The 21,060-nt window shown below is 46.3% G+C and overlaps 1 protein-coding gene across 2 annotated transcripts in view; it reads right to left on the bottom strand.

Moving 5' to 3' along the window:
• Positions 1–1,653: 1,653 nt before the first annotated feature.
• LOC101387217 (liver carboxylesterase-like) overlaps positions 1,654–21,060 on the bottom strand; it is a 34,008-nt gene continuing 14,601 nt past the window's right edge. For both annotated transcript variants that reach the window (XM_087420235.1, XM_004431617.3), the window contains exons 5-14: positions 20,547–20,700; positions 18,785–18,889; positions 16,822–16,926; positions 14,217–14,255; positions 9,680–9,820; positions 7,940–8,020; positions 7,540–7,687; positions 3,361–3,492; positions 2,306–2,378; positions 1,654–2,032 (exon numbers count right to left, since the gene is read on the bottom strand). In XM_087420235.1, the coding sequence (XP_087276361.1) occupies positions 1,849–2,032; positions 2,306–2,378; positions 3,361–3,492; positions 7,540–7,687; positions 7,940–8,020; positions 9,680–9,820; positions 14,217–14,255; positions 16,822–16,926; positions 18,785–18,889; positions 20,547–20,700 (1,162 nt within the window). In that variant the 3' untranslated portion in view covers positions 1,654–1,848. The remainder of the gene's footprint in view (positions 2,033–2,305; positions 2,379–3,360; positions 3,493–7,539; positions 7,688–7,939; positions 8,021–9,679; positions 9,821–14,216; positions 14,256–16,821; positions 16,927–18,784; positions 18,890–20,546; positions 20,701–21,060) is intronic.

The raw sequence follows: 21,060 nt of genomic DNA, 5'->3' as shown, positions 1-21,060 counted from the left end.
AGAAGGCAAGGAGATAAGCCACAGACTGGAAAAAATATTCAGAATATGCATATCTCACAAAGGAATCATATCTGGAATATATAAGAATTCTCACAATTCAATAATAAAAAAACAAAAATCAATTTAAAATGGGCAAAAGACTTCAGCAGGCATTTTACAAATGAAGCTATCCAAATAGCTAATGAACACGTCAAAGGGTGCTCAATCATTAGCCCTCAGGGTACTGTGACTAAAACCACAGTGACTACCATTACATACTCACCAAAAGTGCTAAAAATAAAAAAATCTAACTATATCAAGTATTCGCAAAGATGCAGAGTGTACATTGCTGGGAGGAGTTAAAATGGTCACACCACTTTGTAAAACTGGGTGCTGGCATCCAAGAGTCATTTCTCTTGTCCTGGTCCAGTCGCAGCCTTAGGCAGACCCTGTGTCCCTTGGTCATGGAGAGGGGGCTTCCTAAGTGATTCTGCCCGTCCCCAGCAGTAAAAGACCTCTGAAGACCAGGACCCAGGACGGTCTCCACTGGGAGAGAATTTTTAAATTTTCCTCCTTTTCTCACCCTCAGCAGGTCTTCCCCAGGGCCCCGAGGGAGGTGGGTTTGCTGCCCTTTTCTCAACGGTTTAGGGATTTTGTGCATTAAGGGAGAAGCGTCTGAGCAGTGCTTTATGCCTACAGCCTGCCTACAGCAGGCGTTCTCTGGTCTTTCTACCTGTTCTCGGTCTTTCACAAGAGCCCCTGATGGAGGTCCATGGTCTATGTAAACTCTCCCATGGGTCCCTGGCTCCCGAGGGCTTTATACCCTCATATTATCCCAAACGTGGCCTTGAGCACTGGATTGGCAATTTTAGAGTAATTGTACGCACATATGTAGTGACTCCATCTTCCACCTGTAGCAGACAGTAAGTCAGCATCCACAGCTCATCTTTCTCCAAAGTGCCTGTAGTCCTGAGATTTCAGGGTAATTGTTCACCTGAAATCTCAGCTCTTTGAATGGTGCAGGAAAAGTCATGATTTTGAGGATAATCTAGCTTTTTCTTGCTATTAGGGTGGGAGTGACACTTCTTAGAGCTTTCTACAACCCAGCAGAACCCAGAAGTCACCCCAGAGATTCTGAAACAGGCAGTTTTAGGCTAACACTTCAGGGACTCACCCCAAGGTGGTCACTCCTTGGACCTGAAGTGGTCCAGGCTACAGAATAGGCTCCAATGAGATGTTGGAAGAGATGGCGTCAGGGAGGGGCCTGGGAGAACACTGTGTAAGTTGAAGAAAGAATTGTAGACCTGTGGAAGGGTCAGTAATGGCCACACAACAGTGCTGCTGGGTCACCGAGGCACCTCCCCCTCTCTGAGTCTCCAGCTACATCATAGTCTGTATCACCTCTTTCTCTACACTTAGCTCTACGTGGAGGAGAGGGACATCGTACTCTGGCCACCCCACATCCTGTTGTTGGAAGTTGTTGTGGGCCCCTAGACATAGAGTAGATCCAGAGTCCCCCTTGGCAGCTCCCAGGGCCCAGCCTGCTGGTCTCTGCTTGTCCAGAGGCCAGACTAGACCCACCAGAGGCACCTTCCTGCTGATGGTGCCCTCTCTCTTCATCTTTCTCTCTTAAGGAAGATGGCTTATTCTCCAGCCCATGAGACAGACACTAACTTGGTCTCCAAAAGAACATTTATTCCCAAAATTGAGGCCACTGATACAGAAACTCCCCCTGCCCAGACTCTGCCCACTCCCACCAGACAATTCCCCAGATTCCGCATTAAGATGCCTCTTTGGCCCATAAACACCTTTTATAGAATACCTCCATGCTGGCTCCCTGAGGACCATGAGGCTGGCTGGGCCACCCATTCAAAGCTCAACATGTTCTATCTGGTGTTGCTTCTCCACTGCCGCCTTGGCCAGGAGTTCGGTCCAGAAAGCCACTTCCTTGTCTTTCAGCTTCTGGGCTGCCTGGGTGGTGATGCCAATCTGCAGGTACCCTTCCTTCTGGTCATATGCTGGCCAGTGGGGCAGCCCCTCCCCATTGGGGTTCCTGGGAACAGAATCAAATAGAAATTCTCCAAAGTTACTGTGTGGTCCCCACAACCCTCTGAAGTTTCAGGGAACCCCTGGTGTCATCTGGGCCAAGAGGCTCCTTAGAGATAGGGAGATCACCATCTCCTGGCAGCCTGTCCATTGTTAGAGAGCTCCTATGTCAGAGGTCACGGGGCCAGGATTTTTACCATCAAACATTATAAGCTACCCCTTCCCAACAGATCTTCCCTATGCCTTCCCAGCCCTGCTCCATCTTTGCCATCAAACTTACCCATTGCGAGCAAAGTTGGCCCAGAATTTCATCACCATCTTGCTGAGTTTGATCTCCTCTTCTGAGGCACCCTCTGTGGGGAAGAAGACAAAAGTCTTTGCTATTCAAAGTGTGGTTCATGGGCCCGTAGCAATAGCATCTCTTGAGAGCCTAATAGAAATTCAGAATCTGAACACTTACTCCAGACTTACTGAGTGAACCGCTATATTTTAAGAAGAGTCTATGTAATTTATGTGCACTTTAAGCTTGAGAGCTGCTGATGTAGAACTCAGCGAAGGGCTGTAGTCAATCCATGAGCTGTCTTCAGGGTCACAATGCCACGCCCTGGTGTTTCAAATATAGCAACCCAACCTCCCAGGATTGCTTTCCTTTGGGTCTTTTTACAATCCCCTTCACCCACCCACATACACATAGAATCTGAAAAATAATGGAGCTGCAATGGCACTAAGGAGTCACCTAGGTAAGAAATGACCAGAGGCACTGGTGTGTCACAAATAGCCCCGAGGTGTGTACAAGTCATCTGTAACTGTTGATAATTAAGGTATTGAAAACATGTGTGAAAGGTTTTTTTTAAAATATATTCCTAAATATTTGAAATTTAATAAGATATGAGTTTAGATAGATAGATAGATACATAGATAGATAGATAGATAGATAGATAGATAGATAGATAGATAGATAGATAGATGTTTGGAAACAGACAGATGCAGGTTAGCCCTGATTCAAGCTCAAGTTCTGATATGCTCTTGTGAGTGGGAAGTGGGTGGGGGCATTCTAGCCCTTGAGCAGAGCCCAGCTAGTGACCCACCACCTGTCACATTGACCCCCAGGTCTGGATTCTTGGAGTTACCATGAAAGAGGGCACATGGATATACATTCTCTATCATGCATCTTAGAGCAAGAGAAAGGTTGAGAACTTTTGCAGTTCAAGCTTGTTATCGCGAATTCCAGAAACTAAGACCTGGAGAGAAGGAAGAGCTTTCCCAAGACCACCAAACCAAAAGTTGAACCCAGATCTCATAAGTCCAAGTTTGTAGTCACCAAAGGGCCATCACCTTTTAGAAGTGGGGCCCCGAAGACCGAGAAGACCTCATCCACATGGTCCCCCATCACCGTCTTGGGTTTCATGTCTGATGAGAAGCTTGGGTGATACTGAAACTCATACATGTAGGTGGCAGCCCCGGCATCTGAGAAGACATGGATTCATGCACAGTTCATTTTACCTGACGCACACCTGGATGGTATCAAGGTCTCCGGGTCCCCTGAGCACTCAGGGAATTGGTGGCACACCTGGGTCCTGAGTACACAACAACAGCAGTATTAATAACAGCTGCCCATTGTGAGTGTCAGCTGTGTGCTGGACACATGTGGCACTGAGGGAAACTCTGGGTTATCAACATAATAGAGACATAATTTTGAAAATTTCTGTGACTTCCTTAAGAGTGTATAGCTGCTGGAGGTGGAGCTGGATTTGAGCCAGGTATTTGTTGCATGAATGAATGAAAATTGAATGAATGAATGAATGTTGAAACTCTGGGTGGAGATGTTCAAAATAACTATTATAAGGGCACCAGGTCAATTCACATTAACCACTTTGCCTAGAGATGCATTGACGCTCAACAACATCTATATACATAGTTTACACTATTGTATTTCATTGAGAACTAGTTTTCATTCCTTTGGAGAATATCTGTGGCCCAATTGGGGTCTTCTATTCTGCTCAGTTTTGAGTGTTTCCAGCGTTTCTCCCACTATTTTGAGAAGAGTGAAGCAAATCCAAGTTTCTGGTCTGAAACTGCGAATATTTAAATACAAACATATGCAGAAAGGGGACAATCTGTCTCTTGTGTCTCAGGAAACCACAAACTCAGCCTTTCCTATTTCCCTGTCACCTCACGTGTCTTGCCTCCTGCTTGGCCTGGGGAGTGTTGAGGTGGTGAAGAGAGAAGAGGGGCTGAGGAAGGAGGAAGCTGCCTCTCTCCTGCCCCTCTCCTCCTCCCCTGCCTCCTCTCTCACCTCCCTCTCCAAGCCCCAGAGATGTGAGCTTTCCTGCTGATGCTTCCCCAGAGCTGCCATCGCTGCTCCTTCAAGGCTAACTCCTGGGCTACCCGGCCGTGGAGATGGGTACTTTGTGTGGATCATAAGACCCACAGTGGAGTTAATGATCACGCCCCAAGTCAGGGTGGTGGAGAAATTTGACACCTTTTTCACCCCTTGGGTACAGTAACAAATGCAGAAAATGCAGAGAAAAGGAAAATGAACAAAAAGATCACATATAATACCACCACGCAGAGAAATTTGTTAATATTTTAGCACATATCCCTTTTATGTATATAAAATAGGGACAATGTTGTATATGTTATTTTGTAATGATTATAATCATTTCTTCACATCATTCAATATTCATCAACAGAATGATTTAACAATATATTCCATCCTGACATGAGGATGCAGAGTAATTTACTTAATTGCCTCCCTCACTCCCATCACTGTACCCTTGGTTTAGCAAGAGGAGTTGTTTGGAAGAAGCAACCCCCTGTGGTTCTGTAATCCACTTGTTAAACAGCTGCTTCAAGGGCAAGCAGAAATCACCAAAAGGATGAGATTATCTTTGCCTCTGCCACCCAAAAGTTTTAGAAAGGAATTCAGAACACAGCCATAGAGGAAAGACCTTTTGTGAATGAGAGAACTTATTTTTGTGTAGGATGCTGCCCATTAGGATGTTTTAAAGATTTTTTAAAAACTCTCTGCCTTAAACTTCTGAGATATATAAAATTCCTACAATCAAACACAAGTCTTCAAAGTTAAGTAGGGTGCAGACTTGGACAATAACAATTGGGAACAATAAGAGAAGCAGAGTCAAAGAGAGAGCCAGTAATCAAAAATATGCAAACTGAAACAGCGTGATGTTCTTTTTTTTTTTTTTTTTTTGGTGAGGTAGGGCTTATGAAATTGGCAGCATTATTTTTATTTTTTAAACAGACTATCCCAAGTGAAAGGGTTAAGAAACTCACACTCTTATACACTGGAAACCAATTTTGCAATCTGTAAATGCTTTAAAACTTTAAAATGCTCCTGCAGTACAGCCTAGTAATTTCACTTCTAAAAACCAATCCTAAGAAAATTACTAGAGACATGGTTAAAGATTTATGTACATAAGGGTGAGCATAATGTTTTTGTGGCATCAAAATATGAGCTGCCAGCCTAAATATCCAACAGGACAGAAATGCTAAAGTAAATTTTAATCCATGAAATAATGGCTTTTGTCAACGAGTTTTTATTGACAGCTAGGAAATGCCTATAGGAATAAAAACATAATATAAAATTAATATTTACATTATATGTAAGACATGGAAATATTATTAGAAGAAAAGATATCAAAAATTTACAGCAGGGCCGGCCTGGTGGTGTCGTGTTAAGTTTGCGCATTCCGCTTCTGTGGCCCAGGGTTCACCAGTTCGGATCCTGGGCGCGGACGTACTCACCACTCATCCAGCCAGGCTGAGGCAGCGTCCCACGTAGAAGAGCTAAAACTCTACAACTATGATACACAACTATGTACTGGGGCTTTGGGGATAAAAAAAGAAAAGAAAAACAAGAGGAAGATTGACAACAGATATTAGCGCAGGGCCAGTCTTTCTCAAAAAAAAAAAAAATTTTAGCAGATACTTCTAGGTGGAGGAGTTATGAGTGATATCTATGTTCCCTTTACATGTTCCCATATTTTCAAAACTTTCTACAACTGTAAGATATTACATATTATTATATACTAATTTTACATTCAGAAAAGTTCTTTTTTATCAAAAAGAGAGATAAACACAAAAATGAAAAAATAACATTGATAAAATCTGGATAGTCCTGTCAAAAGACCCTGAACTCAAAGTCATGAAATATCAGATAAAACACACAAGTCCAGTGTGGCTGGACCAGGAGATGATGCAGCCAGGGATACCACAATTCAGGCACATAGTAAGAAACAAGACCAAGTTTATGAAAGAACAGGTTTGACCCCAGGGGGCCCCTGGCTGAAGAGTTTCATCAGGACCCTTGGGAGGAGGAACCAGTAACCAGCACCTGTACATCACTGTACTGAGTGCTTGGGCACATAGTAGGTCAGCTATAGCTAATTTTTATCAGGCTTATAAGGTCCTGAATTTAAAACCGTCCCAGCACAGTTAGAGGGAGAGGTCTGGACTAGAGAACCATTTCCTGACTTACAGACTAGAAGAAGGAGGGCTTGTAGAAAAGGAACGGTCCTGTGAGGACCTCAAAAAGGCACCCAGAAGGGACAACTCCTCTCTAGGTGAGCTCATCCAGCCCTGACCTCACATCCCTTGGGTCAAAGTGGAAGGTCCTGTGGTAGACCCAGCACACATCAGGATGGACAAAAGCCAGGTGGAGACACCGACATTCTCCAGCCCACCTGTCTTCTCCTCTCCCATTGCTCACTCTTCTTGACTTTCTTGGTCCACAACAACCCTCCTGATCCTATGCTTTGCTTCACTCTGTCCCCAGTTCCACTGGTTAACAGACTAGTTTACAGCTAGCTCTGACTTTGAACACCTTCCAAGACACACATTCCAAGATTTGCCTTGTAATCATAATTTCAGATGAGGAGTACCTGTAGCACATGCTATCTGTGCCTCACCATATCCCCTACTTGTGCAGGTGGCAAGCTGACTGCTGTCTCTGGCATTGATAACTATTTGCTTGAGGTCTTTGGCCACCAAAGACTACTCTGCTCGTGTGTGCAGCAGGTCAAAGCTCCAGGAAATTGACCTGTGAACAAGTTAACCTTGGGAACAGTCTTCAACCAATGACAAGTGGGAGTTGGAGGATAAGTACCCCAGTTCCCATACCACTCACCCAGGATAACCCTGAGACTATCTTCTGCTCGTTTCTCAGAGTTCCCCAGCTCCAATGTCCACTGTGGATACTAGCTTGACAGGGCAGCATGGATTGGCTTCATTCTCCTTCCTATGTCACTTCTCCACTCCTCTACTGATGTTTTCTGGGATTGTCTACCAAACAAACTACTTGCTTTCAGATCCTTTTCTCAGAGTCTGCTACCAGGGGAAAGAAAATAGGACAGTGTCCCACTCCAGGCCATATGGAATTGAACTCAGAGGCCTAAATCTTGGCAGTTTCCACATGTCTGTCTATGCTGAGGGGTAGGCAGGACTAACAGGAAAGCTGGTGGGGTCAGCGTCTGTTGTCCAACCTCTGGGACTCACCTCTGTGGAAGCGGGCCAGAATCACAGATGGGACACAAAACACCACATCTCCCATCAAATCCAGGAACAGGTCTTTCTTTTTGACAGGGTCATTGGTCCCTCCTAAATACTTCTCAGTGGCTGCTGGAGTCAGTTCCTCAGGGATGTCCTGAAATGGATCAAAAGTGAAAGTGACCACCACCCTTTGGTGAGTGACAGAGCTTCTGTTCTTGTGTTAATGGTGAACCTCTTATTCCATGCAACCACCCCTCACCTTGGGCGGTGAGTGAGAAAGGCAGAGAAATGGGGGTACAACCCACCAGCAAGAGTCTTCTTTCTGCTATTTAATTGTCTGTGATTTGGGGCAAGCCTCTTTCCTCTTTGGTTCTCAGCCAGTTGCTGTGATTCCCTAGATTCTTACAGTCATGGGGTAGGACTTCCACAAGAGTGACGTGGCCGTCTTCTGGTCCAGCTTGCCTTCAGAGAGCGGGTAGCCCATCATCTGTTAAAACAATGGTTAATCAATTGTGAATCATTGGGAATTAGCAGAAAGAATAAAACTGACCTACCGACCAAACCAATGCAGGCTGAAGGTCCCCTTGTCCTGTCTTGGGTCTTTGATAAGCTGGGCAATATCAGTGCGTCAAAGGACTTATTATATCCAGAAACTCAAGGAGTACAAAGACGATGAAGTAAATGTTAAGAAAAGCTGTCCCAGTCCTTTGCAGTATGTATGTGTATATATATATGTGTCGGGCTAGAGTCCCCACAATGGTCATCAAGACAGAGAGGGAAGGTTTAAGGCAGACTAGTGTGGAAGTGGAGGGCTCCGGGCAGACGACACAGACTCACAAATGCCCTCCCAGTCTCAGCTGACTGAGGAAACCCCAAATCCTTGCCTATGGTTTTTGTCCTTCAGTATAACCTCTGAAATTGTTCTGAAGTGAGAACTGCAGAACTCTGCACATAACAACTCCATCCAAACCTCTGCACTAAGGGAGTCGTCCAAACTCTGACAAGGCTTCTAGCAGCTTAAGACCCTGTCCCTAAGATGACCCAGCTTCCTTTAAATTGCCTGCCTGAGAAGGTCCCTGCTGCCAGGAGAATTTACTGTTTGTTTTAGCCAAAACCTAGATAGGTTGATGGATCCCTGAACCCCATGTTAGAGCAGTTCCTTTAGAAATCTTGTAATTACAAATCCTTTCTCTGCCCTTTGATATGTAAATCAACACCCAGACTGTTTCCTCAAGGACCTGAGAGCCATCTCTTTGAAGTGCAAACCTTCAGGAGATGACGCTCGCGCTCTCTCTCTCTCTCTCTCTTTCCGCCCCCACCCTCGGTTCCTGTGGGAGGATAAAGACCTAACTTCATTGGACATCTTGCTTCAACTTATACTTCTGCCTCCTGTCGTGAAGACAGGGGAGTCTATTTCTCCTCTGAATAGGTGCCAGTTAAGAAATCCAGGTGGACCAGTCACAGGGACAAACCCCCCTCCCACCCCACAGCCTTTCCCTGAGCACATCCAGCCTTTAAATAGGCTCCAGCATCTGTTTCAGGGACTAGAGTTCAGTTCACGCTGGACTCTTTTCCCTACTGCAGTGGTTAACTGAATAAAACCTGTCCTCACCACATCAACTAGTGTCAGCTTTGTCTATCTTTGGCAGAAGGGAAAGCCCTTCCTAGCTTTTAGCAGTCAATTTTAACTCAAGAGGAAGCAAGCCCCTCTGAATCTTTCCACTTAGATGACTAGGAGCATGTGTGGGATTTATGGAGAAACTGTGAAAGCACCAGCCCAAGGGGAGAGGCTGCAGGATCCCAGGCCTCACTCTCCTTAACACCCGAGCTCCTTCCCCTTTCCAGGCCTCGGTTTTCTCAACTGCTCAGGGATTGTCTCTACAGGGCCCCCAGCATCAATATTTCAGGATGATTGGATAGAGAACAATCAGAGAGTGTTTGGGGAGAGGGGTCCCCAGGGCCACACACCCAGGTGACAGTCGGGCCATCCCGGAGAACGTTTCTGTGTAAACGTCAACTTGTGTGAAAGGGACAGCGGCCCTGGACCCTGAGGGGGTCTGGAGAAGGAGGAATTCTTGTGACCACAGATGGGAAGGGTGATAGGAAGGGCAGGGGAGGCGAGTCTAAGAGGCCCTGACACTCTCACCGTTGGAAGAAGCCAGCCAAACTCTTGCTTGTTGATTCCGACGATGTAGGGAACAGTACTGAATGTCTTTTCAGCCAGAATCTCTTCAGGCATCTTTGGCAGCACCACTCCATCAACCACAGTGGGCAGGAAGGGATGACTCTGGGGAAGAGGGAGCATAGTGTCTGTGCTATGCTCTCTTGAGGGAACACCTGCCTCCCTATCTCCACCTGTCTGAGCGAGAGGCCAGAACCATAGACCTGTGTGCCCAGGGTGGTGACCACAGAACTCAGGGTCCCAACAAAGGGGACTAAGTCTGTGTAATCCCAGAGGACAGAACTTCACCCAGGGCTAACAGTGGTCAGGTGATGGGGGCAAGTCTCTAACAAATCAGAATATATATACATACACACATATATAATATGTATATGTATATATACATATTTTCATATGTTTATAAGTATGTATTTAAGTATTCAGATATATAAACATATGTACATATTTATGTATATTTCAAATTGAAGTACATGTATGTCTATGTGTATCTCTCTCTCTACAGTCATTTCTCATTATTCGTGGTGGTTTAGTTCTATAAAGTCTCTGTGACTTTCAATCAGTGACACTGAGCCATTGTCCCCAGGGGAAATACAGGCTTAGGTTCCTGGGAGCCTCTGGTCACATTTTCAACAACCCTGTTTTATGTGTGTTTAAAGATCCCTTACATAAGACACCTTCCTTACAAATAATTAGTTATTTGTAGTTCTTATTTATAAGAAAACACCAGCTGAGAAGGGCTTACACTTTCCAGCCTCGGGTAATGTGACTGTGAATTCATGTCCTTCAGCCTCGTGACAGTGCCGTCCACTGTGATTTTTATTATCATCATCTCATGAAACCACAACTGTAGCCGCTTTTCCACAGCCTCATCACAGCTACAGATGTTACTTCAACATTTCCAGAGGGGCCTCAGGGCAAATTTCCTCCTCCTTTTCTGGATGTGCTGCCCAGTTGATGCATTAACACTGAACTCACAGCCAACAGCGCTGTAACCCACGCCTGAATGAAGCTCATCTAACACACGTTTTTCTCACATGTTGGGCACATCACAGCCTTCTCGTGCTGAGGAACACTAGAGAGCACTTAGCACTGTGCTGGGGGCCATTTTAAACAGCAAAATTACCAACTGAAAGCATAAAAGTGTGAAAAATGTAGCACTAAGTAGACCGTGAAAAGGACACTTGTTAATAGTATGGGAGATGAAGCAGGAAGACAGAGCGTTGCCGTCTTTGATCTCAGATGGGAACGTTATGTGTCACTGTGCGACTGAAACTTTCTGCCCCTCTGTACACCTCCGCGAATGACCACAGAAGTGCCTCGAGTATTGATTTTGGGTAACAAATAAACTTCAGTGAGTAGGTGAATTCACACATGCAGAATCACAATTAAAGACAACTGACTGTATTTGTGTATCTGCATTTAAACATGAGCTATTCTTGATGAGTGGTTTGCTTCCAGGAGGTAGTGAGCTCCTCATCACTCAAGGGGCTTAAACCGAGACCTGACTCCCCATCAGAGAGGAAGAGCAGGAGAAAAAGAAGCAGGGATGGGCTCACGTTGTGTTGATAAATGTCTTCATTTCAGGTTTTACCTTTGATGAAAAATGTTTACATGTCAGAGATTCAGCAGAGTCTGACCCATGTGTCACCATCTGGGAAGCTGGTTCTGGGCAGATAAGTTTCATATTTGGTCACAGAAGTTGTTAAGAGCATGGATTTTGGAGCAAGATTCTCTGGCCTTGAGACCTGGCTCTGCCACTTACTAGCTAGTATCTTGGAAAAGTAATTTCACCTGTTTGTGCCTCAGTTTCCTCATCTATAAGATAGAGTGCTGTGGGGCTTAAATGATTGAACACTCGCAAAATGCTCAGCACAGTACCTGGTAGGTGGAAAGGGGTGGATAAACATTGGATGTTGTTCATTAGCAGTGCTGTTACAGATCCCTCACACGGCCACCAGCTCCATGTGCCATGTTCCCCACCTGGATGGCAGGTGAAACTGGACAACCCACAGGCTTTGAGACCCTGTGAATTCCAGGACCTGCATCTGCTCTCCAAGGATCAGTGAACGACAAGCCCGTTCTGGCTGCACAGGGGAAGTTCTGTCAAGTGATCTGACTTAGCAGGACAAGGGCCCAAATCCTAACACAACGTGACTGAAAATAGGGGGAAAAGGATGTGGTGTCACCACTGTTCTCTTCAAAAGGCTGTGCAGTTCAGAAAGCGGGGTTCCAGGAGGCCAGCAAGAGGAACAAATCCTTCTGGAAGGAGGACTCAGGGCAGGCCACAGGGAGGAGGTGCCTGCCATCCCGTGGGCTCTGGGGAGTGAACAGTGTTCCAGACAGTGGGAACAGAGTGAACAGAGAGAAAAAGGTGTCACTGTGCAGGACTAATCCCAGGAACCTCAGACCCCGAGAGTCCTGGGTTTGGAGGAAGCTGTGGGGCGTGGACTAGAGAGAGAGCAGATGGTGCAGCACGTTCTCTGCACAGTGTCTGCACAGAGCAGGGACTCAGATGTGTTTTGAAGGATAACTCCATGGGGGTGAGGGGGTCTGTCTTCTCAGGAAGGTCAGCCTTTTAAGAAGGGGGGACACGCCCTGACCTGGGTCTACAACGGTGAGTCTGGCAGCACCATGGGGTGTTGGAGTGGGAGGGACAGTAGAGGTGGAAGATGGTGAAAGTCCAGGAGAGACAATGAGGGCCCGATCAGGGCTGCGTCCAGTGGGGGCTGAGTGACGCCAGCACCCGTGAGAATGGCAGGAGTCGCCGCTGTCCAGAGTGGGTGCCAGTGGCTGCCCCGGGTGGGCCTCGTGCATCACCTGGCTCAGGACAAAAAGCCCAGGGGCCTGCCTTACCCCTTCTCTTTTCCTTACACCCCACATCCTGTCCATTAGTAAATTCTCTCAAATGTCACTTCAAGAATATCCAGGCACCAACCCCTTCTCTCCACCCCCTATGCTGTGAGCTAGTCCAAGCCGCCATGATCCTTTGCCTGCATTACCGCAGTGCAGTAGATTCCCAGCTGGTGTCCCTGCATCTGCTCTGCCCCTTCCCTACCTTCTATTTCAACACAGCAGTCAAACAACCCATTTGGGAAATCCAAGGTCACCCACTCCTCTCTTCAGAACCCTCCCAAGATTTCCCATCACACTTGGAATCAAAATCCTAATCCTATAAAGGACCACCCTCCATTTCCCATTCCCTTTTCAGCCCTAGGCCTGTTCCTCACTCCCTGCACTCCAGCCACACTGGCCTTCTGCCTCAGGGCCTTTGCAGTTTCTCTTCCCTCTGCCTGAAACACTCTTCCTGCAGTGTCCCTGACAGCTGGCTTCCTCTCCACCTCCAGAACTCATCTCAAATGTCACCTTCTCGTGGACCGTTCCCAACCCTGCCATGTAAATTCAAACAACTGGCTAACTCTAGCCCCATTTCCCAATTACTTTTTCTCCTTAATGCTGACTGTCAACACACACTATGTATTTCACTTGTCTGTTTATTGACTCTTCCCTCACTCCAGGAGGCAGGGATGGCCTCTGTTTAGCCTGTTTCGCTGCTATATCCCCAGCTCCTGAATCAGGTCCTGGCACATAGTAGGTGCTAATTAAATCTTTGATGAATGACTGAATGAATCTCACTTAATCCTCACAACACCTCTTAAGATAAGTGCTACCATCCCCAGGGAGAGATGGGAGGGGACAGGAGTGTAGGATGGTAATGCCATTGGGATGTGGAAATGTGTTGGAAGGTAGGAGGGGAGGAGGAAGGACATGGGAGGATACTGCTGGAGTTTCCTGCGTGGCTGGGAGGAGGTCGGTGTCCTCAGGACTGAGACTCTGGGCTCCCTTCCTGACGGCCCTGCAGACAGTGCAGCTTGCACAGATAATCAAGCCAGCAGTCTCCAGGGGAAGATCTGGGCCCCTCAATGAAGGCTCCTGAAGAAACCCCTTATCCAGTTATCTCCACCTCCCCATAGTGGAAGTTTCACTCGAGACTTTTCCCTTCGGGGCATTTTAAGGAGCAGGAAATGTATATAAGAAGTGAGCAAAGTAGCCTGGGCCCAGGGGACACAGAGTTAGTGACAGGAAGCACTGGACTGGGAGTCAGGGAAAGGAGTTCCAGTCCTATGTCTGATGCTCTTGGCTGTGTTACCCAAGGAAGTCACTGCCCGCCTCTGGGCCTCAGCAATGTTAACACAGGGAGTTACTGTGAGTCCACAGGGGGAATTCTTTCATTCACATGTAAATGGAGCTTAAAGGTGTCAAGACTTAAAACCTGTAATCAAGAAACCAAATGTCCTAAGACGGGCCTGTGGCCTAGTGGTTAAGTTCAGCAAGCTCTCCTTCAGCAGCCTGGATACCATTCTGGGGCATGGACCCACACTACTCACAGGCAGCCATGCTGTGGCCGTGAGCCACATACAAAATAGAGGAGGATTGGCACAGATGTTAGCTCAGAGGGAATCTTCTTCAGCAAAAATCAAAAACAGAAACTAAAGGTCCTTACCTCTCTGGGGTCTCCAAGTAAATCAAGAGTGAAAATTTTCTGTGAAGACAAAGGCAGAGGATGTGATGAGAAGGCTTCCAGGCAGAAAAGCTGGACACTGGCTCCCCTGGGCCTGAGTGCAGGGTGTGGATGTAGGATGGGTGAGAGAGCTCTGGAGAGGATGTTTATGGGTGTGCCTGCCCTGCCCTCCATCCATCTCCCCTTCTTGTTCCCCCCAGGTAATGACACCCCAATTTTCCTTGGGGGATCTCCCTCTTCTCCCTTCTTACTCCATGAATCCAGGCATCTATATGTGACCTGGGGTGCTCCATCTCCTGACCACAGAGATTAGTTCAGGGATGAGCATGTGCCTATGTCAGTTCAATAGAGTTTACCCCAAAACTTTTGCTGGGATTAGGGGAAGCAGCGTTACTAAGCAGATAGGATCTAAATATAGAGGGCTGATGCTGTCTTTAACTTCCCTAGGGGCCAGACAGATTTTTAAAAATATCATATGTACATCTGGATCTAGCCGTGCCTGAAGCCATCTACTCCTGAAGTGTAGTTTAGTTTTCATTTAGTTACCTGAAGAGTCTGTTACAACGCATTCCTCTTTCTACTCAAAGCAATTTGAGATGAGTTTTATCCTCTTGCATTAGAAAGTCCTGACTCATACAAGCTCATGGAAGTTCACCCAACACTATGTTTCTCTATGTTGTATGTTCACAAAGATTGTCCTGATTGCAATGTTACACTGTGGCTAACAGGTCGGACCAGCATGCAGCAAGTGACCAATAAGGGTCCCTCTGTTATATGTTGCAGCCATACCAGACACTGTGTGTGTGTGTGCATGTTTTGAGGACAGTGGGTAATCATGAAAACACTTCCACATGTTCTCAGAAAATCTCAGAAGGATAACATGGGCTCTTATGTTCTCTGGGTTTTCTCAAAATCACCAACTCTCCCCTTAAATGCTGGTTCCTCTTGTGCCACATGGAGAATTGGTGAAATAAATTTGCCACTTCCAGGCATCAGGAAACAGTCATGTTTTTATTCTTTGAACACGTTAGTCACTTTATTTGAGCCAGAGAAACCAGGATCCAAGCCCCCAGGCCACATTGGAGTCACCCCATGGAAATAGAGCAGAGTCCACTTCTAAAGGCCTGTCCATGGGCATCCAGGAGTGTCCTCAGGAGCCCAGGGTCCAGATAGAGAGTCCAGGGGCTCAAGTTACTCCTGGGCTCACATTCAAACCCTTCTCCCACAAAGGGAATACTTCCTGTTGGCCATAGATGCTGTATTCTCTGGGTGTCTGTCCCTGTGATGACCCACTGCCACAGCCATCCATCAATCCTCAAATGATACCTTCTGTGTGAAGCATCCCTGCTGACTATAATAATTGTTTCTCCTCTCTATACTCCCACCATACTTAGCCCATTTAAGCATATAGTGTTTTTCTCCTTGGATGGGTCTTTTTGCACAAGGACTACATCCGATTCATGTCTGCATCACCTTCCCTGTTGTCCGCCCCATATACATAGCATGGATGGATGGATGGTGTATGGAGGGATGGTGGGTGGATGGATGAAAGGATGGATGGATGGAGTTGGTCAATATATGGAGTATGAGTGAATTGGATGCATAAATGGATAGGTAGATGATAACTAGCATATAGGTGATGGATGGATCATTGTATTTGAAAGGATGAATGACAGAGTAAATATATGATGGGTGGATGATGCAAGAATGATTGTTAATAGAGGAATGAAAGTTATGGATGAATTGACATTAGATTGATGAAAGGATATAGATGAATTGGATGGATAAGTAGATGGATAGATGGATAATAAGATGATGAAAGGATGGATGAATGGATGGATGGTTGGTTGAATGGACAAGGGGGTGGACATATAGTTATTCTAGAACACTTGAGGTAGAGTCTCAGAAAATCTAGAAAATGGAGCCACCATGGGTTATAATCGAGGTAGTTTCTAAATTAGCTAAGATAAATTGTGACAACTGTCCTGAAAATCTTTGTTCGTAATATCCCTATCCCTAAAATTCAGTATGGTAGTTACCTTTGGGAATACGTAATGTTTTAATTTTTAATTTTTTAAAAATATCTCTGAGGGGCCAGTAGTGCAGCAAAGTGCGCGCGCTCCCATGCAGCACCCCGGGGTTCGGAGGTTCATATCCTGGGCGCGCACCGATGCACTGCTTGCCAAGCCATGCTGTGGCGGCGTCCCATATAAAGTGGAGTAAGATGGGCACGGATGTTAGCCCAGGGCCAATCTTCGTCAGCAAAAAGAGGAAGATTAGCATTGAATGTTAGCTCAGGGCTGGTCTTCCTCACCAAAAAAAAAAAAAAATCTCTGAAAAAAAGAATGGAGAAAACTAAGTTTTGAGGAGCTGGGGGATTATTACATCACTGTTCACTATGTTATTTTTTGACTTAGCTAACATTTGAGATATTTCATAACAACAACAAAACAAATTCTCCATTCAGATCCAGAGGCTGACAGTGCTCCCAAGGGGAGACACTGTCACAGGTAGTTTGAAATGATGAAGCCTGGGGCCAAGTTTACAGGGTGGGGTCTTGTGTGGCCAGGAGAGTGGAAGCACCTACCATCTTCTGCATCGTCTCCAGGAGCTCCTCCTCTGTCTTCTGGCGCAGGCAGTGAACAAGGACAGCCGAAGTGGTGGTTTTACACCCAGCAATGATGGCAATTTTCTGCAGAGATCACAGGTGACAGCAGAATTCAAGAGCCATGTCCCTTCCCTTGGTCAATAAGAGGTGTTCCATCCCAACCTCAATTTCTAAGAGCAGCAGAGGAGGTGACAGAAAATGTGCTAGACCCGCAGGTGTGGGTCCTGGTCCCAGTCATGCCAATTACACATCCTCTGTCTCTGTTACTTTATTTCTCTTAAAATGGGCACAGTGATCTCAGAGCTGAACATCTAAGGAGAGGCAGCATGGAGTGGGGCTTAAGATCATGGAGTCCAGAATCACACTGTCTGGTTTCAAATCTCAGCTCATCCACTTCCTAGCCATTTGGCATCTGGAAAATCACTTACAAAGTGACCAGAGGAGAAGATGCAGATGGAGAGAAGGCAGGCTCCATGATGGTGGGGCCATGGAGAGTGTGTAGGGCTCCCCAGAGCCTAGGACAGTGTCTGACACAGAATCAATGCCCAGTATGTATTTGTTGAATAAAAAAGAAAGGCACAGAGAGAAGTAGAGGAGAGAGAGAGAGAGAAGGAGCAAGAATAAGAGTCTTAGATTCCCTTAATTTTGGCAATTTCTGGTTCCAATTTGATAGTGAAATCCAGGCCCATCTCTTCCACCTCTGTTTCCTTTAAATAAATTACCCCTTCTCAACTAAGTCTTGTCAAGTGGGCTTTTGTTGTTTACAACCAAAGAATTCTGCAAATCCCTCTCAAAAGTTCTAAAAATTGCTGGTGTCTTCCTTTCCTCTCCTACTTTCCAGCCCCTCTAAGTCTGGCTGCTGCGCCCACCACTCCAGGAAGCCAGCTCTCACAGCCCTACCAAACTCTCCACATCACTGACTCCAGTGGGCAACCTCAGCAGAGCCGCCTGTTGCTCACTCTTCCTTGGCTTCCTAACAGCCTCCAGATAAAGACAAAGTCCTCACAGGGTCCTGTGCAGCATGGCCCCTGCAGTGTCCCCATCCTCAGCTCACTCCATGTTCCCTCTGTTCCTTCTGCTCTGGCCACATCAGCGTTTCTCACTCTTGCTAACTCTCTACTTCCTTCTGCCACAGAACATATGCACATGCTGTTCCCTCTTTCTAGAATATTCTTTTCTCACCAAGTAAATAACTGTTCATACTCATGACTTCAACTCCTTGATCATGTTTTCAGGAAGCCTCTCCTGATAACCTCCCCCTACTCATTAGACTAAGTGTTCCTTTTGGATTCTGTTATGACCTCAGGTACCTCGGCCTTATTGCTCTTGACACTGTCTACATTTTATAATTTTATAATTTGTGTGATTATGTAAGCATTAACCTGTCTCTTCCATTAGGATGGAAGCTTCATGAGGTTGCTAGATGTCTGGCTATATCAAAATTATTTGCTGAGTGAATGAATGAATAAACAAATGAACCAGTGAATGAATTCTCCAGGAACCACCCCGTCACAAGGTCCTCAGAGAGGGACCACTCCAGGCCCACAGGCTGGAGGCGGGTTCACCAGAACTCAGACCCTGAACGAGACAAGACACAGTGACACTCCACTGCCCACTGTCTGGCACGGCCCCCACCTTGGCACACTTTGGGAAGTGTTGTCAGTGGACAGTGCCCTGAGCTGACAGTGCAGAGTCATGACCCTGAGTTCCAGCTCTGCCCCGATCACTCTCTGACCTTGACAAGCTGCCTCCACTCTCTGCCCAGTTTGCTCAGCTGGATAACTGGGAGACTGGATGAGGGGTCTCCTTGTCCTTCTCGCTCAGCCACTCTCACTTCTGTTATTCTTTGAGGATGTCAGCTGGATCCAATGGCAGGAAAGGCCCCTGAAGACTCCAGGAGAGCAGAGCAAAGGGTGCAGGGGTGGTCCAGTGTGAGACCTACCTGCGCTGCGGCCTTCGAGTCCTTCTTAAACAGGGTAGGAATGAGGGCCACTCCACTCTCAGAGATGGCCCGGTGGAAGAGGTTCTTGGCCAGTGGAGATAACACCTGGGAGTGGAGGGAGAGGAAGAGAGTTTATGCTCACGGGAAGGGGTCTTCAAGGGCTACCCCCATCCACAGCTCTGCCCTGGACCATTCCCCTGGAGACCCTGGGGCTCAGTGGACAAGACATGTCCTCACCGGGCCTGGCCTGTTCCCCTGGCTGACCCTGGGACCCAGCTTCCACAAGAAAACCTGGATCAACTGGAGGAACCTAGGTGCACAGAGTGAGGGGCAGAACAGGACACATGTGGCACACACTAATTTTAACAATAAAAGTATCTGAATCACACTTAGCAATTCCCAGCCACACTTTAGAGACACAGTTCTGATTCTGTATTTCCATTATTCAGAATATATCCTAAGACAAATAATCATGGAGGCACACAATGGTTTCTAAGAACGCTTTTGCTGTTTAAAAGAGTAAAAATTGGAAATAATGCAAGGATCCAATATTATAAGTTGGGGTAAATAAGCTACTTTTCATTCTTACCATGGAATACTACACAACTTTAAAAAATAAAATTATGGTAGAATGCTTAATGGGTAGGGAAATATTTATGTTGTATTATAATGTTAAGGAAGGTTTTTTTGTTTAAAGAAATCCAAGATAATTAGATGGATAGATAGATAGGTAGGCAGAGAGATAGGTAGATAGGTAGGTAGATAGATAGATAGATAGATAGATAGATAGATAGATAGATAGACAGACAGATGATGATAGACAAATGGATGGATAGATAGATAGAGTGAGTCATGTCAAACATGACAAAAGTCATGTTATATGTCTCAAAATGTCCATGATGAGTATCCCTGTATAATGAGATTATGGATGGCTCTTTTCTTCTTTAGGATTATCTATACTTTTCTTTTTTCACCACTTTATAAGATACAAAAACATTTCCCTCTGAGTATTCAACTATGAAACCAATACATATTTTAAAAATACAGTAATAGTGCTGACCCTCTGCTCAACTGTGAGGCACTTGCAGGGTTCCCCACAGCTCCCAGCACCTTCTAATCTGGTTTTCCATCTTTGCTTCCCTCAGTGTCTCCCTCAGCCCCATTCCCCACACCAGGCTCCCAGGTCATGTCTGTGTCCCACATCCCTTTCCCATCCCTCCCAGTCCCACCTTCTGACCCCTACTCCGTCTCACGCAACTTCCCCAGCCCAGCTCCATCCCTCAGTCCACAGACTGCTGCCCTCCCTCTTGGACATGGACAAGTCATCAGACCACCTCAGAGGAGGCCCCTGACTTGCTCCTAGTGCTCATGTCCCCCTGACATGAAGATCTGGCTTCAAGCCAAACCAGGACACTCTGCCCAACTCTCATGGTTGCCTCTTCTTATTCATAAATGATACCCATACCTACTTCCCAAGAGAAGTGATGTGAGTCCTAATGTCAAAATGATTAGGAATGAGTGAGAGAGCTCAACAAATTGAGAAGAGGAGAAATGTCATTGTTGCAGCCACAGCTGGAGATTCTTATGGTCCCAGGATGCTAAGCTGAGCTCTGAGCTTCCTGGGGGCCTAGGAGAATTTGGCCATTAGCTCTCCACCATCTGATGGGGTGCAGAGTGGGGTCAGCCTTGAATCCAGGTCTTGTAAATCAGAGTGCCTATCGCTAGATTGTCTGGTCTCCACATCAGGGCCAGGAATACTTACAAGAACAGAGACACTTTCCCCTCCCGCTGACACTCCAAAGATGGTCACGGAGCCTGGGTCCCCTCCAAAGTTGGCAATGTTCTCCTGGACCCAGTGCAGTGCGGCCACCTGGTCCAAGTGACCCCAGTTTCCCCGGCTGTGCTCATCCCCTGTGCTGTGAGTAAGAGAACAGGGTGGGGTGGGAGCAGAGACGTCATGACAGGGCTCTCAGGACCATAGATGGGGCTCTAGGTGAGCCTTCTGGAATAAAATGGGGCTTCCACAGCCCTGACACAGGGGTCTTCACCTGCCTTCCTCTCCTGCAGCATTGTTCTGTTGTGGGCTGTAAAGTCCTTCATCCCCATCTATCTATTGAACATCTACCACGTGAAAACACTGTTCTAACTGCCAGGAGCACATCTGAGAACAAAATAGGCAAACCTCTGTATACACAGAGCTCACTCTACAGAACATAAACAAATAAACAGATAAGTATAGAATATAATGTCAGGTAGTGAAAGTGCTTTCAGGAAAA

Source organism: Ceratotherium simum, chromosome 30 (genome assembly GCF_057802395.1).
Source record: "Ceratotherium simum simum isolate JZ-2026a chromosome 30, ASM5780239v1, whole genome shotgun sequence".
Taxonomy (NCBI): domain Eukaryota; kingdom Metazoa; phylum Chordata; class Mammalia; order Perissodactyla; family Rhinocerotidae; genus Ceratotherium; species Ceratotherium simum.
The sequence above is the reverse complement of the archived record's forward strand: the minus strand, read 5'-3'. Positions and strand labels throughout refer to the sequence as shown.